Raw genomic sequence first — 12,857 nt, forward strand, 5'->3', positions numbered from 1 at the left:
AGCTGAAGCCCCGGGGCAGGTTTTGGATGCCCTTCTCTCCCTGAGCCACAGTTCTCCATTCCTTCAGTTCTGGCTATGTGATTGTCTCTGTGACATTGCTGCAAAACAACTGCAGGAAATAGAATGGACCCAAAAAGAAAATCTAAGCCCTATAAAACCCAATCTCCTCCATGATCATGGCTCCCCTGCAGATGTTTTGATGCTTGTGAAAAGGCAGTGTAGGGGTAGTGACCTCACTACCTCTTTCTGCCTCCCTTTCTGCTCCTTGTCTCAGTATTTCCGTTGAGGAGCAAGGCTCCTCTGTACTTGGTGCAGTCTTAACAGAGAACAAAACAATCCCTTTCCACAGATGATTTATAGTTAAGTTTGTAATTTGCCATTTAATCAATGTAATCGGACTTTTTTTCCACTTACTTGTTTTCAAGGGTTATTTGTGGAAATCTGCAATATGTGATGTTTATGGTTTGGAGCATCTATTCTATGGGTCCTGTGAATTCAAGCAAGATCACCTCTGATCTATTCAGCACAAGCTCTCAGTATGTGCTGAATATGTTTGTGAAATCAAGGGAGGCTACGTTATGTTAAAATTTGAAAAGGTTTAAACGTTGATAATTTAGCTTACTGTGGTAATAAAAAAGAACTCAGGGGACAAAGCAAGTGCTGTATGAGCAGAAATTGACTCCACTCTGTTTTTTTATGTTAATGTGTTAAAAACCTCTCATGAATGCAATTGCAACATTAAAGATTAGTTATTCCAAATTCCCAGTGGAATACAGCAATACCTACATCTATGCTATATTGTATTTTTAAATACATATTTTTTCTTGCAGGCATCTAACCCAGGGCAGTTTGAGAACGACAGTGATGTGTTGTGGCAGCGAGGACATGTTCCAGAGACAGTAGTCTGTCACGGTCGAGTAGGAATTAACACAGATGCACCAGACGAAGCACTGGTTGTCTGTGGAAATGCAAAAGTTATGGGCAGAGTCATGCATCCATCTGACAGCCGAGCAAAAGAGAATATCCGGGAGGTGAGGGCTGTGGAGTACTTAGGGCTTTTGTGTTTGCACCACAGCGTGTTTATGGATATTGCTCTGATACACGAAGCTGTGCCTCTAACTTGAGTGTGCTGAAATTCTGGCCTAAGGAGATTCAGCAGAGCCATGACCAGCAGCCTTTGGGAGCCTGCCTGTAGAAGTTGGGGGTATCTGTAAATGTCAATTTTTAGACTGAAGGGTAGCTGGCAATACAAATACGAATAGCACTCTGCTAATGAGGAATGGGAACACTGTTCATATTGTTTGGTGCTGAGATTGACTAAACGACCATATCAGGCTTGTTGCTATGTCAGTGAAGTCCTAAAGGCCACTACTACCCTTGGTGCTTCAACACACTAATCTTGGTATTTGTCCAACTAGGTCGATACAAATGAGCAGTTGAGAAGAATAACACAAATGAGGCTGGTGGAATACAACTACAAGCCTGAATTTGCATCTGTTATGGGAATAGAAAATACTCATGAAACAGGTATTCAGTCAGTTCTGTTGCCAGTTTTCAGTTACATCCAGTGTTAGTCATTGTGCCCTACTGCCCTTTAAAATTTCATCCTAATTTCTAGAATACTATAATTGCTTACTTTTCTGTGTTTCTCTTGTGAGTTAGAAGTGCCTAAACTGAGCATTTCTGGTGTTTTTCCAGCTGCTATTTCAATTATTAAAGACAGGTGATAATTTTTCCAGAGGTGTAACAAGAATGAAGTACAAAATCAGAAACAATTTTGTTCTTACGACTTTCTACTGTAGAATAGAAAAATTGTGAAATCATGGATTTTCCTACCATAGATACATTCTAGAGTATGTTTGGCCCTATTTGCAGCTTGTAGGACGGACAACTCAATTTAAATACACAGTCATGATCAGTGGTATGTCACTGCACTTCCTGACTTTAGTTTCTGTTATCTTGTGAACAGGAATAATAGCACAGGAAGTGAAGGAACTTTTACCTCAGGCTGTTAGAGAAGCTGGAGATGTCGCTTTTAATAACGGCGAAAAAATAGAAAACATCCTCATGGTTGACAAGGTATGGTCTCGAACAAGAAAGTGGGGATGTGTTTTTAGACTGCTCCTTTCATGTGTGGTGCTATGAATAGATGCAGTGCTTTATACAAAGAGCTCAGCCTGTACAAAACCAGTTTGTGTCATGTTCCTGAAAAAAATGGAACCATCAGGTGTTAGTAAACGTACGAATCTTTTAAAAACAGGAAGTATTTACTTGAATTAAAACATCATCATAAATCATACAATAGCAGGGAACATACAAAAAACTTCAAATTCACTGAAAAATATGGATAGCAATTTCATAGCATTGGCCCAAAGGGTTGGACTCCAGAGCAGGTGTGGAGAAGGGCTTTCTGGAGAGAGCACTGAAAGGAAGATTAGAAAATTTGCAGCCTTCATAGCTGATTTATAGATCCTTATAGAAAAGAACTAGGATTAGACATTTTACGTGGTTTGATAGTGATAGGACAAAGGGAAATAAATTTAAACTAAAAGAGGGGAGATTTATGTTACGTGTGTGGAATTTCTTTACTCAGAGGGTGGTGAGGCACTAGCACAGGTTGCCCAGAGAAGTGGTTGCCCCATCCTTGGAGCTGCTCAAGGCCAGGTTGGATGGGACTCTGATCCACCTGATCTAGTGGGTATCAGCCCTGCCCCTCCAGGAAGGCATTGGAACTAGATGGTCTTTCAGGCCCCTTCCAACCCAAGCCATTCTATGATTCTATGATTTGCTGCTGTTTCAGCAAGGCTGGGTAAATTGCTGCAGCACCATCTTTGCAACACCATCTTTCTCCTAACAGCTGTGGCAGAACATGTGAATATTCAGTTCTGTGACCTTGATGTAGGGGGGACAGGAGAATGAGAAAGAGCTCCACCTAACACCTCAAGATGTAAACTGAATGTAGAGCTTTGGGATATCTAATGTTTCAGATAGAATATCTGCGCTAAGTACCTGGAGCTCCCATCATCTGAATATCTCAGACTCTTCAGTAACAAGAGTACCTGTGTATAACGGTGCTTTTTGTCTCTTTGCTTGCAGTCAGGCAGATGATGAGGCCTTGAGCTTTGTTACCTTGCATTCCAATTTTTGTTCAAAATAAGCAAGGTACTTGCTGGTGTGTTGTGTCTTAGTTGCCTGTGGAGAGCTCTCAAGCTCTGTAAAACTGATTCATTGCATTACATATTTGAACTGGGCTCTGTTACATTCTAGGGAAATATCTTAATGATGTGGAAATTTGATGTTTTGGGACAAGAATTATTCTTCTCTCCTTAACCTCACAGTGCTGAATATTTTTGTCATCAATGAGTCAGTAAAACTCTGATCAGTCCTATCTGTTTGTTTGTTTGTTTTTCTCAAAATAAAGTATACCTTCATTTTTTGAGGGTGAGCCATTTTCTTGACTACCTGAAGCCACCCAGAATAAATTCTTGCCTGATTTGAAGAGAATGGAATGAGTGGCTTCTGTGTAAAATTGACATGAGGGTGACTGACTTGTAGGATTGATTTTTCACAGTTCTATGCACAGAAGGTTATTTTGAACTCACTCTTTTATAAACAGGCTGTTTGCTAAGGTCATCTGTCAGTGGAGAAGTCTGCAACTTACCACTGAGATACCTGTGATCTGGTTTTGTTTATACAAAATACTGTCTGTTTTTTGCAGAATGTAGTCACCTTTAAATGAAAGGTGTGTGAGGTATTTACAAAGCAACAGGCAAAATTAATTTTGCCTTACTGCTCTATGGCCTAAATAGGCTGGGACAGTTAGCAACATTAACTGCCAGTAATAGCTTTGTTTAAGGTGGCATCCAGAAGAGGAGAAGGCAGTATCTGACCATCACAGCTTAACCTTCTGGTTTGGATCTTTCCCCGTCTTACTGCTTTTGCATAATTCATATTATATGTGGAAAGAGCCTGGCTGTAGGTAAATGGATAGATGGACATTCTGTTGGGGGTTTCTGAAATCAATGCTCAGCTCTAACACTACAAATCAAATAGCCAGGTCCTGCTTTGACAGATGTAGTATTTAAAATTCAGCACTGTATGAATTCAAAATATAGTTTAAATCCTTGGTCTCCAAGCCCTTTAGTTTCAAATTTTTCGGTAAGTCCTCGTTTTCAATTTACTACAAATTGAGTACAAGCAATTTTTTAATCTAGCAAATGGGTTTTATAGTCAAAGTGACCTCCCATTTACAGTGGCTTAAATTGTGTTTGCATTTTAAATATTCAGTGTGTTCTTCCATAGGTGAATTCTGCATGCACTACTGCTTGTTGCATCTAATTGATGAATGTACTGTACCTGCTTTTGTCATTATTTTGCCCATTTTGCTTCTTAGGATCAGATCTTCATGGAAAACGTAGGTGCAGTAAAACAGCTTTGCAAACTAACCAACAACCTTGAAGTCAGAATAGAAGAATTGGAACAGTGGAACAGAAAACTGGCCAGGCTGAAACGGTTAAGCAGTTTAAAGTCAACAGTCAGTGAAAGGAGCACAGTCAGGTACCTCAGTCTGGAATATTCTCTGATCGTTGTCACAGAAATTAACAAAATAGTCTCTGTGGTAGAAATGAAAACTGATTTTGCTTGATAGTTGAGTTCAGCTCTTTTCAAGCAATGAAGTTGGGCAAAAAATTGCAAAATTCTTGTGTTTTAAATCACTGCCACAGTTAATAGTGAAATGGCAATTACACTGCAGTCATTTCTGTAGTTGCTTCAGTTGTGTAAATCAGAGATAGATTCTGTCCAGTTACAGCCTGCAACTTGGAAATTAGTGCTGAGAGAGGTCTGCAGAGCCTCTTCTGCAATAAAATATGTTCATTACTGCTTCAGTAAAAGTGATGATTATTTCTTATTTCTAAGCCACTTTTCTTTGAAATCAAATGTAGCATCTAATAACACACATCCCAATGAGTTAACTGGATGCTTTTCTTCTTGAAAAAAAAATCTGAAGATTTTTCTGCCTTTCTCTTTTTAAAAGTTACAATTGCAAAGCAAGCAACATTGACACTCTAGTGAAAAATGTCACTTTTTTTTTCATTTACTGCTTGCTGAAGCATTTGAATGTCAAAGAGGCTTTGTCTCTTACAGCAGTTGTAGTCGAGTCACTAGTCTCTTGCCATCGAGAAAATCAGTCCAGCCAAAATCCAGCAAGGTGAGTGACACTAAATATGTGAAAGATGCCTACAAGAGAGTTTTTGTATGTGCTGAATTACAGATGAAAGTTTTGTGCTTCTAGAAATATAATAAAATCCCTTAGCTAGAATTATTTAGCATCATTCTAGAAGCTCAAAAGCTCCCTATACTAAGATATAAAAGATGTATGAGTCAATTCTACTTCTTGCCTATGCTTTGTGTGTATGGGGTGGATCCAATATGGCAGGAGGAAACCATCAGGAAAGAACTGCTGAGCTAGTTGGTGAGCTTACACGATGCAGTGCAGCCTTACATGAAAGTGATGCAGTTGCAGTTTGGAAGTATGTACAGCAATCATTCTTTCTCAGCTCAGTTTCTTGGTCGAGTCTTTCTCTGTGGCTTGTTGTTTGCATCTCTTGTTTTTACTTGTTAATACTATCTTTCAGGCGATAGAAACAACCTGAAGCAATAGGATGTCTTTCCTATTGCTACATGACTGTAAGTTGCCAGTCCTGAATAGAATGAAGAGAGCTGTTTTAATAGGGACTGAATGAGTTAGGGAATATCTCTAGGTTGATCTCTCTCAGGACAGCCTTCCTAGGATGCTAGGTCCTTTTTTAAGCTGATTCAGTGCACGTTTACCTGTCTTGCTTTGTCAGTGACAAAGTGCAAGAGAAAATAAGAGGTTGAATGTTCTTAGATCTGTAAGAACAATCAAATACTCTATGACCTAAACTCATTCTACTTGCTTGAAAAGTACCTTTCTTTTGCATTTACACCAGCTCTGGTTTAATGAGGTCTAATCATACACTGAAAGCAGCTCATCTTTCAGATGTGGCCACTGCTTACAGAGTTCTTCATTTGATTTTTAAATTCTTGTGGAACATGAAAAATGGCAGCAGGAAAAGAGAAGGAGCTGTCATTTTTATCCATTCTTTCTTTCTGTGTAATGTTTGTGTCCCCAGACTATCCATAGTGCGCACATTCATGCTTTTCAAGAGCCTGTCATTGCCCAAGTGTTTTGCTTTAGAAGTTGGCCACCATTTAAGAATGGTGCATATGATCCCTCTGAAAGAAAAAGTCAGACTAGTGCATTACTTCTTTATTTCTTTACCTGACCAAACATGCTTTTTTTAGGTTTGTATATCGAAGAGGAAAGAGTCTTGCTCCAGGAAGATTTTCCGGGTGACTATATTAGCTTTGGTTGCTGTTATGGCACTATGGTAACAACTAATTATCAACAGTTGCCTTGTTTCTCCCTTCCCCCTTTCTAATAGTTTCATCAGAAAGAAAAATGTGATTTTTTTTTTTTCTATCATCCTTCCTACTTAAAGAACACAGTATATTAGAATTAATAGTGAATGTGTCTGGTCATATGTCAAGGTTGAAGTTCTTTTAGGAAAGTGAGGTCTGTGTGTGGCACACATACAACTAATCACTGTCCATGTAAAAATGTGTGATGCACCTTGAATGCATCTTAGTGGCTCGTGCTACAGGTCAGACTTGTGAGGCTCTGTGTGTTTTATGCAACTCTTCTTTGCCTAAGTACAAGTTCTGATGTGTGAAATTAAACTACCCATCCCACTGTGATGGGCACTTCTGCCACTCTGAAAATTTAACTTGTGACGTCGGATTCTTAGAAAGAAAATTTACTTGGGACATTGAGATTGCCATTTTTGTTTCAAAGCTGTGGCTCACAATCTCTCCATGTGTCTTGAACTGATGTTTTGATTCTATTTGCAATGGAAAAAATAACCATAGTTTGTTTTGAATTTATCTGTACGCAAGTACTTAATCTAAAAAATATTTAATTCAGTGAGATTTCCCCCTTCCTAAAGGGGAAGTAATTGGCTAGTTAACCCTTCCATTACTGCATTTGGGCAAGGTGTTATCACTGTGTCACTTAGAAGATTGATGTGAATTAACAGAAAAATTCTCTTTTTACAGTGCTTTGACAATATCGACCCTTTACGTACTTAGCATCCATGACAAATATCTTGAGAAACATGTTTCCAGGCAAGTAGTTGAACAAGTTCTAGAATTAATATTGGCTTGCGGACCAACCTGTTTTGGTCCAGAACTGTGAGGACCATTTCTTAATGAATTGTTTTTCTTTTTCTCCATCAGCAATACCTCAAGTTCTGTTGTACTCTTTCCCTCTACCACTACAGCAGGTACTGTATCTTTGCCAATCTGAATGCAAATAAAAGGCTGTTATAAATTCCAATAGACACATAGCACTGGTGAGAATTATGTCGTATTTTCTTTAGCATTACAGGAAAGCACAATTTCTCAGAGCACACAAACCGTCAACGGGATTCCTGATGTGAACTTCTGTGATCTTTTGCCTTGTGACAAGGTTTATTGTTGTCCAATTCATCAAGCAATGGTCAAATATCAAAGTTATGAGGAAACCAATTCAGAGAGGACACGTAAGTTGAAATGTGAATTTCTGTTATTTGCTATTTCAATACAGATTATAGGAAGAGAGTGAGGGAAGAAGCAGGAATATTTGAAAGTAGTTAGCTATGTGAGATAGGGCCTACTCCAGAGAGTTTCAAAACTGCTGATAGAACTAGTAATCACTGCTGTCAGTATTTTTTGAAATCTCTGGCCTGGTTACCTTCAAGAGTTCTGGGTCCTAAAATGTTTTGTCAGATGTCACTGTTCTTCCTGGCCATTCACAGTAAATGATTTGACACGAACCAGAAAGATCACTAATCCCTTTAATTAACCTTTGGCTACAGTTGGCCAGGAATTCATTGAGCATAGTGAAAGGTGAATGTACAGTTTTAAAACAAAACCCAAAGCACTTAATAGTGTCACAGTGTGATCATACTGCATCTGTTCTGTGGGCAGAAACAGAAATTCAACTGCCAGAAAACATAAAACTTCCAGTTATAACTCATCATTCAGGCAGTGATTTCGAGTAGGGGAATATTATTTGAAGGCAGAGCTCTATGAAATAAATTATTTTTATTGGAATGAATTCTCCTTCAGATATTGTCTGCCAGATATTATGTGTGTAATATACGAGTAAGTGCATTGCTCACAACTTTTAAGACATATATAAGAAAGAGTTTATACATAGAGTTATGTGCCAGTTGTAATCTGTATTCCTCAGTCACAGACCTTAACACTGTTAATGTGAAGAAGTAAGTGTTAGTCTTACTAAACTCAGTATTCATACTTCTTCTTTCTTGGTCTTGGCAAAAATTCTTGCATCAACCACAATTGATGTGTTGAGGTGAAACTGGGGACAGACACAGTTCAGCCTCTGAAGCACAAATTTCTACAAGGACAGGCATTGCCACTTGCTGTGAAACTCTTGCCTCATGAACTGCTTCAGTGAGGTTCGCTCAATGGCCATTTTTTATACTGCAAAGTGCTGTTGTCTGCAGACAAGCTGCATGTTAGTGGTCTTTGCCATTCTTGTGATTAATGCCACAGTAAGCCCTGTGGCAGATATAGCTCAGTACAACGCTTTCAAGAGGTCATATATTTAAGTGATTTGTATTAGTCTGAAACCTGAAAGAGTGTTGATTAATTAAAAAGATGTTAATCTCATTTACAAATGAGGGAACTGGAGACAGATGAAAATGAAATATGAAAACCTTCTATCCCCAGCTGGCTGCTTTTGATATTAGGTGGAAAGAGAAGATAAGAATAAACACAAAGCATTACATTCTCAAGGTCTTATGCTCCAAATAGCATTAAGTGTAGATCCAACAGTGAAAAATCAACACAGTACACAAGCTACTGAAAGATTTCAGAGCTGCCCAAGTTTAATGAAGCTGAATTTATCCCCAGACAGAAGAATGTCAATATGAAATCTAAACAGAAGGAAAACCAACAAGCTGCTTAATGTAGCTGTAGCCAAAATAAATGAAAAACAAAATCAAAAAAGAAGAAAAAGCTGAGCATTAAGTATGGGGAATAATCAAGATAAAATGTGGATGTTTTATAATCAACTGATAAGTTTGTTTCATGGAAAGCTAAAACTATTTGAATTACATGCTAACTTCAGAGTGCATGCTCAGTAGACCTTTTATTGTTCTGCCATATGAAATTCTGAATTCTGTGTGTAAAGACTACTGTTGAGCACATCCATTGCAGATCCTAATTTCTAACTTCTCAAATTTGTTGAGAAGGCAGCTGTTATGAGTGCTCAGCCAGAAAGGAAAGCATTCATAAGCAAGTTAAAATTTATTAAGCAAAAATTCAGGACATCTTTGTGTAGTCTACCTTAATATGGCGTTGTTTCCTCATACTTTATTTCTTATAAAAACTGGATTCTCTGAAAGATTTAGACTTTCTGACTTCTGCTGGCTTGAGTGGAAATGCAAAGAATGAATACTCTTTGGCATCTGGGCCTTTCTACCAACTGCTTCCATTCCAGTAATACTCATTGCTTGCCCATTTGTGTATTTGTGTAAAAAAGTATACCAGATTTATTTGATAAGTTTGTGTGAATTGTGTCTGGACAGTGAGGTTGTTATTTCATTCTGGTCATGTCCATACTTCTGTATTTGTTAGTGAATAAAAGTGGAACTTCCCACCCCACAAGGATCCTTGAGAAAGACATCTGAGTTGCTGTAGGGGATAGAGCAGAAGCGTATCGCCATTTACTGAACTCTACAGTGTTTTTTCAGTAGTTCCTGATGTAGTGGACTAGCAACTGGAGTTCTACTACATGAAAAAAAATCTGTACTGGCAATTGACTCAGTTTAAATTGTTGAAATCTCAGTTAAGAAAATCTGTTTTCTTCCTAGTTTTATACAGTTTTCTGGTATCCACTTAATGCCTTCTTCCACAATCTGCTAGACAAGAAATCATAATATTAAATATTTAGTAATTCAGAGTACATAATGAGTATTCCTGCCAGCACTTGCATAGTTGAAGTATTATACCTACGGGGAAAACATCTTTCTTTCAGTGAATAATCTATTGCTTTTACCAATTGGTTTTCCTACAGAATGGTTTTCAGTTAATGAAAATGCAAACATGAGGGAACATTCAGTGCGTTGCTAACACACCAGATAGCAGATGACTTCTAAATGAAGCACTTGCCATCTCACAGAATCACACAGAATCACAGAATCACCCGGGTTGGAAGGGACCCCAAGGATCATGTAGTTCCAACCCCCCTGCCTAGCAGGGCCATCAAACATACACATTCAGATCAGGTTGCCCAGGACCCCGTCCAACCTGGCCTTAAACACGTCCAAGGACGGGGCATCCACAACCTCCCTGGGCAGCCCGTTCCAGGGCCTAACCACTCTCCTAGTAAAGAACTTCCCCCTAACATCTAACCTAAATCTTCCCTCCTTCAACTTAAAACCATTTCCCCTAGTCCTGCTGTTGTCAGCCCTTTTGAAGAGTTTACTCCCCTCCTGGGTGTAGGTTCCCTTCAGGTACTGATAGGCTGTAATGAGGTCACCCCGCAGCCTTCTCTTCTCCAGGCTGAACGAGCCCAACTCCCTCAGCCTGTCCTCATAGGGGAGGTGCTCCAGCCCCCTGATCATCTTAGTCGCCCTCCTCTGGACCCTTTCCAAAATCTCAATGTCTTTCTTGTACTGAGGGCTCCACACCTGGACACAGTACTCCAGATGGGGCCTCACAAGAGCCGAGTAGAGAGGGACAATCACCTCCCTGTCCCTGCTGGCCACCCCTCTCCTGATGGAGCCCAGGATCCCATTTGCCTTTCGAGCTGCCAGAGCGCACTGCTGGCTCATATTCAGTCTCTCGTCCAACAGGACCCCCAGGTCCTTCTCTGCCGAGCTGCTCTCAAGGACCACTCCTCCCAGCCTGTACAGGTGCCTGGGGTTCCTCCGGCCCAAATGCAAAACCCTGCACTTTGCCGTGTTGAACCTCATCAGGTTCACCCGAGCCCAGCCCTCCAGCCTGTCGAGGTCCCTCTGAATGGCATCGCTTCCTTCCACCGTATCAACCGCACCACTCAGCTTGGTGTCGTCAGCAAACTTGCTGAGGGTGCACTCAATTCCCTCATCGATGTCATTAATAAAGATGTTAAAGAGCACCGGTCCCAAGACAGACCCTTGGGGGACACCACTTGTTACTGGCCTCCACCTGGACATAGAGCCATTGACCACCACCCTCTGTCTGCGGCCTTTCAACCAATTGCTTATCCATTGGGTCGTCCACCCATCAAATCCACTTCCCTCCAATTTGGAGATGAGGATGTGGTGGGGGACCATGTCAAAGGCCTTGCTCAGGTCCAGGTAAATGACATCGGTCGCCTTCCCTTCGTCCACCAATGCCGTCACTCCATCATAGAAGGCCACAAGATTAGTTAGGCATGACTTTCCTTTGGTGAAGCCGTGCTGGCTGTCTCGGATCACATGCTCATTCTTTATGTGACCGAGCATGTTGTCCAGGAGGATCTGTTCCATGATCTTCCCAGGCACAGAGGTGAGACTCACCGGCCTGTAGTTCCCCGGGTCCTCCCTGCTCCCCTTCTTGTATATGGGAGTGACATGACCCTTCCTCCAGTCGTCCGGGACCTCACCTGACAGCCACGACTTCTCAAATATGATGGAGAGCGGCTCAGCAACCACCTCGGCCAGCTCCTTCAGGACCCTGGGATGCACGCCATCCGGCCCCATAGACTTGTATTCATTCAGTCTAAGGAGGCACTCTCGGACTTGCTCTGCCCTTACAGTGGGGAGGGATTTACCTCCTCGGTCCCCACATAGAGGTTTGGGGATGCAGGGTTCAGGGACGTGAAAAAGACTAGAATCCTGGCCACCAGTGAAGACCGAGGTGAAGAACTCATTCAGCACCTCAGCTTTCTCTTCATCTGTTGAAGCCAGTTCTCCTTTTAAATTTACCAAAGTAGGTACGCCCGTTTTGGCCTGTCTCTTCTGGGCAATGTACCTGTAGAAGGTTTTCTTATTGTTTTTCACGTCCCTTGCCAAGTTCAGTTCTGCTTGCGCCTTGGCTTCCCTGATCCCACGTCTGCAAGTCTGGACGGCATTCCTGTACTCTTCCCAGGTGACACAGCCTTGTTTCCAGAGCTTGTACAACCCTTTCTTCGCCCTCAGTTCTCTCAGCAGGTCATCTAAGTTGGTGAAACTGGCAAATCTCTATGAGGAGCAGGTAAACAGAAAAGGGATGCAAAGAATAACTAGCAGCAGTAACACATAGCAAAAAAGAAAAATGCTGGAAATCTCTGGATGTTGTTATTTCCCAGTACAGAAATAAAACAAAAGCCAAAATCTGGAATAAATAAATGAACAGTAGTGTCAAATGCAGCTGTTCTGTTTCAGTCTCATGGATATGATGCATTTTGACCCGTAATTTTTGAAAGCAGATTTTTATATAGTGAAATAGGGACTTCTGTTCTAAACAGTCACTCTAAATCAGCATGTTTCCTTTGGAAAACATGGAAATGGAGTATTTCAGTATTCTATTAATGCATGATTCCATTTTTTGTCCAAATGAAATGTTATTTGATGAAGCATATTATTTTAGGCAAGGTCCACATTTCTCAGTGCCAATTTATTGGTGACATTTCTCAGGACGGATGCTTGGCTGGCAATTAGCGTAAAAGCACAAGAACAGATTTAAACCATCTGCCATGGGCTTGAAGGGCCTTTTGCTCTCCTCAGATTCTACTCTATAATGGTTATTCGAACAATACTTTA

General features: G+C 40.6%; 1 protein-coding gene across 4 annotated transcripts in view; it reads left to right on the forward strand.

Moving 5' to 3' along the window:
• MYRFL (myelin regulatory factor like) overlaps positions 1 to 12,857 on the forward strand; it is a 45,648-nt gene that overhangs the window by 22,564 nt on the left and 10,227 nt on the right. For 3 of the 4 annotated variants that reach the window (XM_048941090.1, XM_048941098.1, XM_048941115.1), the window contains 9 exons: positions 831 to 1,031; positions 1,419 to 1,527; positions 1,970 to 2,079; positions 4,394 to 4,557; positions 5,146 to 5,209; positions 6,328 to 6,413; positions 7,138 to 7,206; positions 7,318 to 7,364; positions 7,461 to 7,622. In XM_048941090.1, coding sequence (XP_048797047.1) covers positions 831 to 1,031; positions 1,419 to 1,527; positions 1,970 to 2,079; positions 4,394 to 4,557; positions 5,146 to 5,209; positions 6,328 to 6,413; positions 7,138 to 7,206; positions 7,318 to 7,364; positions 7,461 to 7,622 — 1,012 coding nt within the window. The remainder of the gene's footprint in view (positions 1 to 830; positions 1,032 to 1,418; positions 1,528 to 1,969; positions 2,080 to 4,393; positions 4,558 to 5,145; positions 5,210 to 6,327; positions 6,414 to 7,137; positions 7,207 to 7,317; positions 7,365 to 7,460; positions 7,623 to 12,857) is intronic. The other variant, XM_048941107.1, reaches the window with a different exon arrangement.

The sequence above is a fragment of the Lagopus muta genome, chromosome 1 (assembly GCF_023343835.1).
Source record: "Lagopus muta isolate bLagMut1 chromosome 1, bLagMut1 primary, whole genome shotgun sequence".
NCBI lineage: Eukaryota > Metazoa > Chordata > Aves > Galliformes > Phasianidae > Lagopus > Lagopus muta.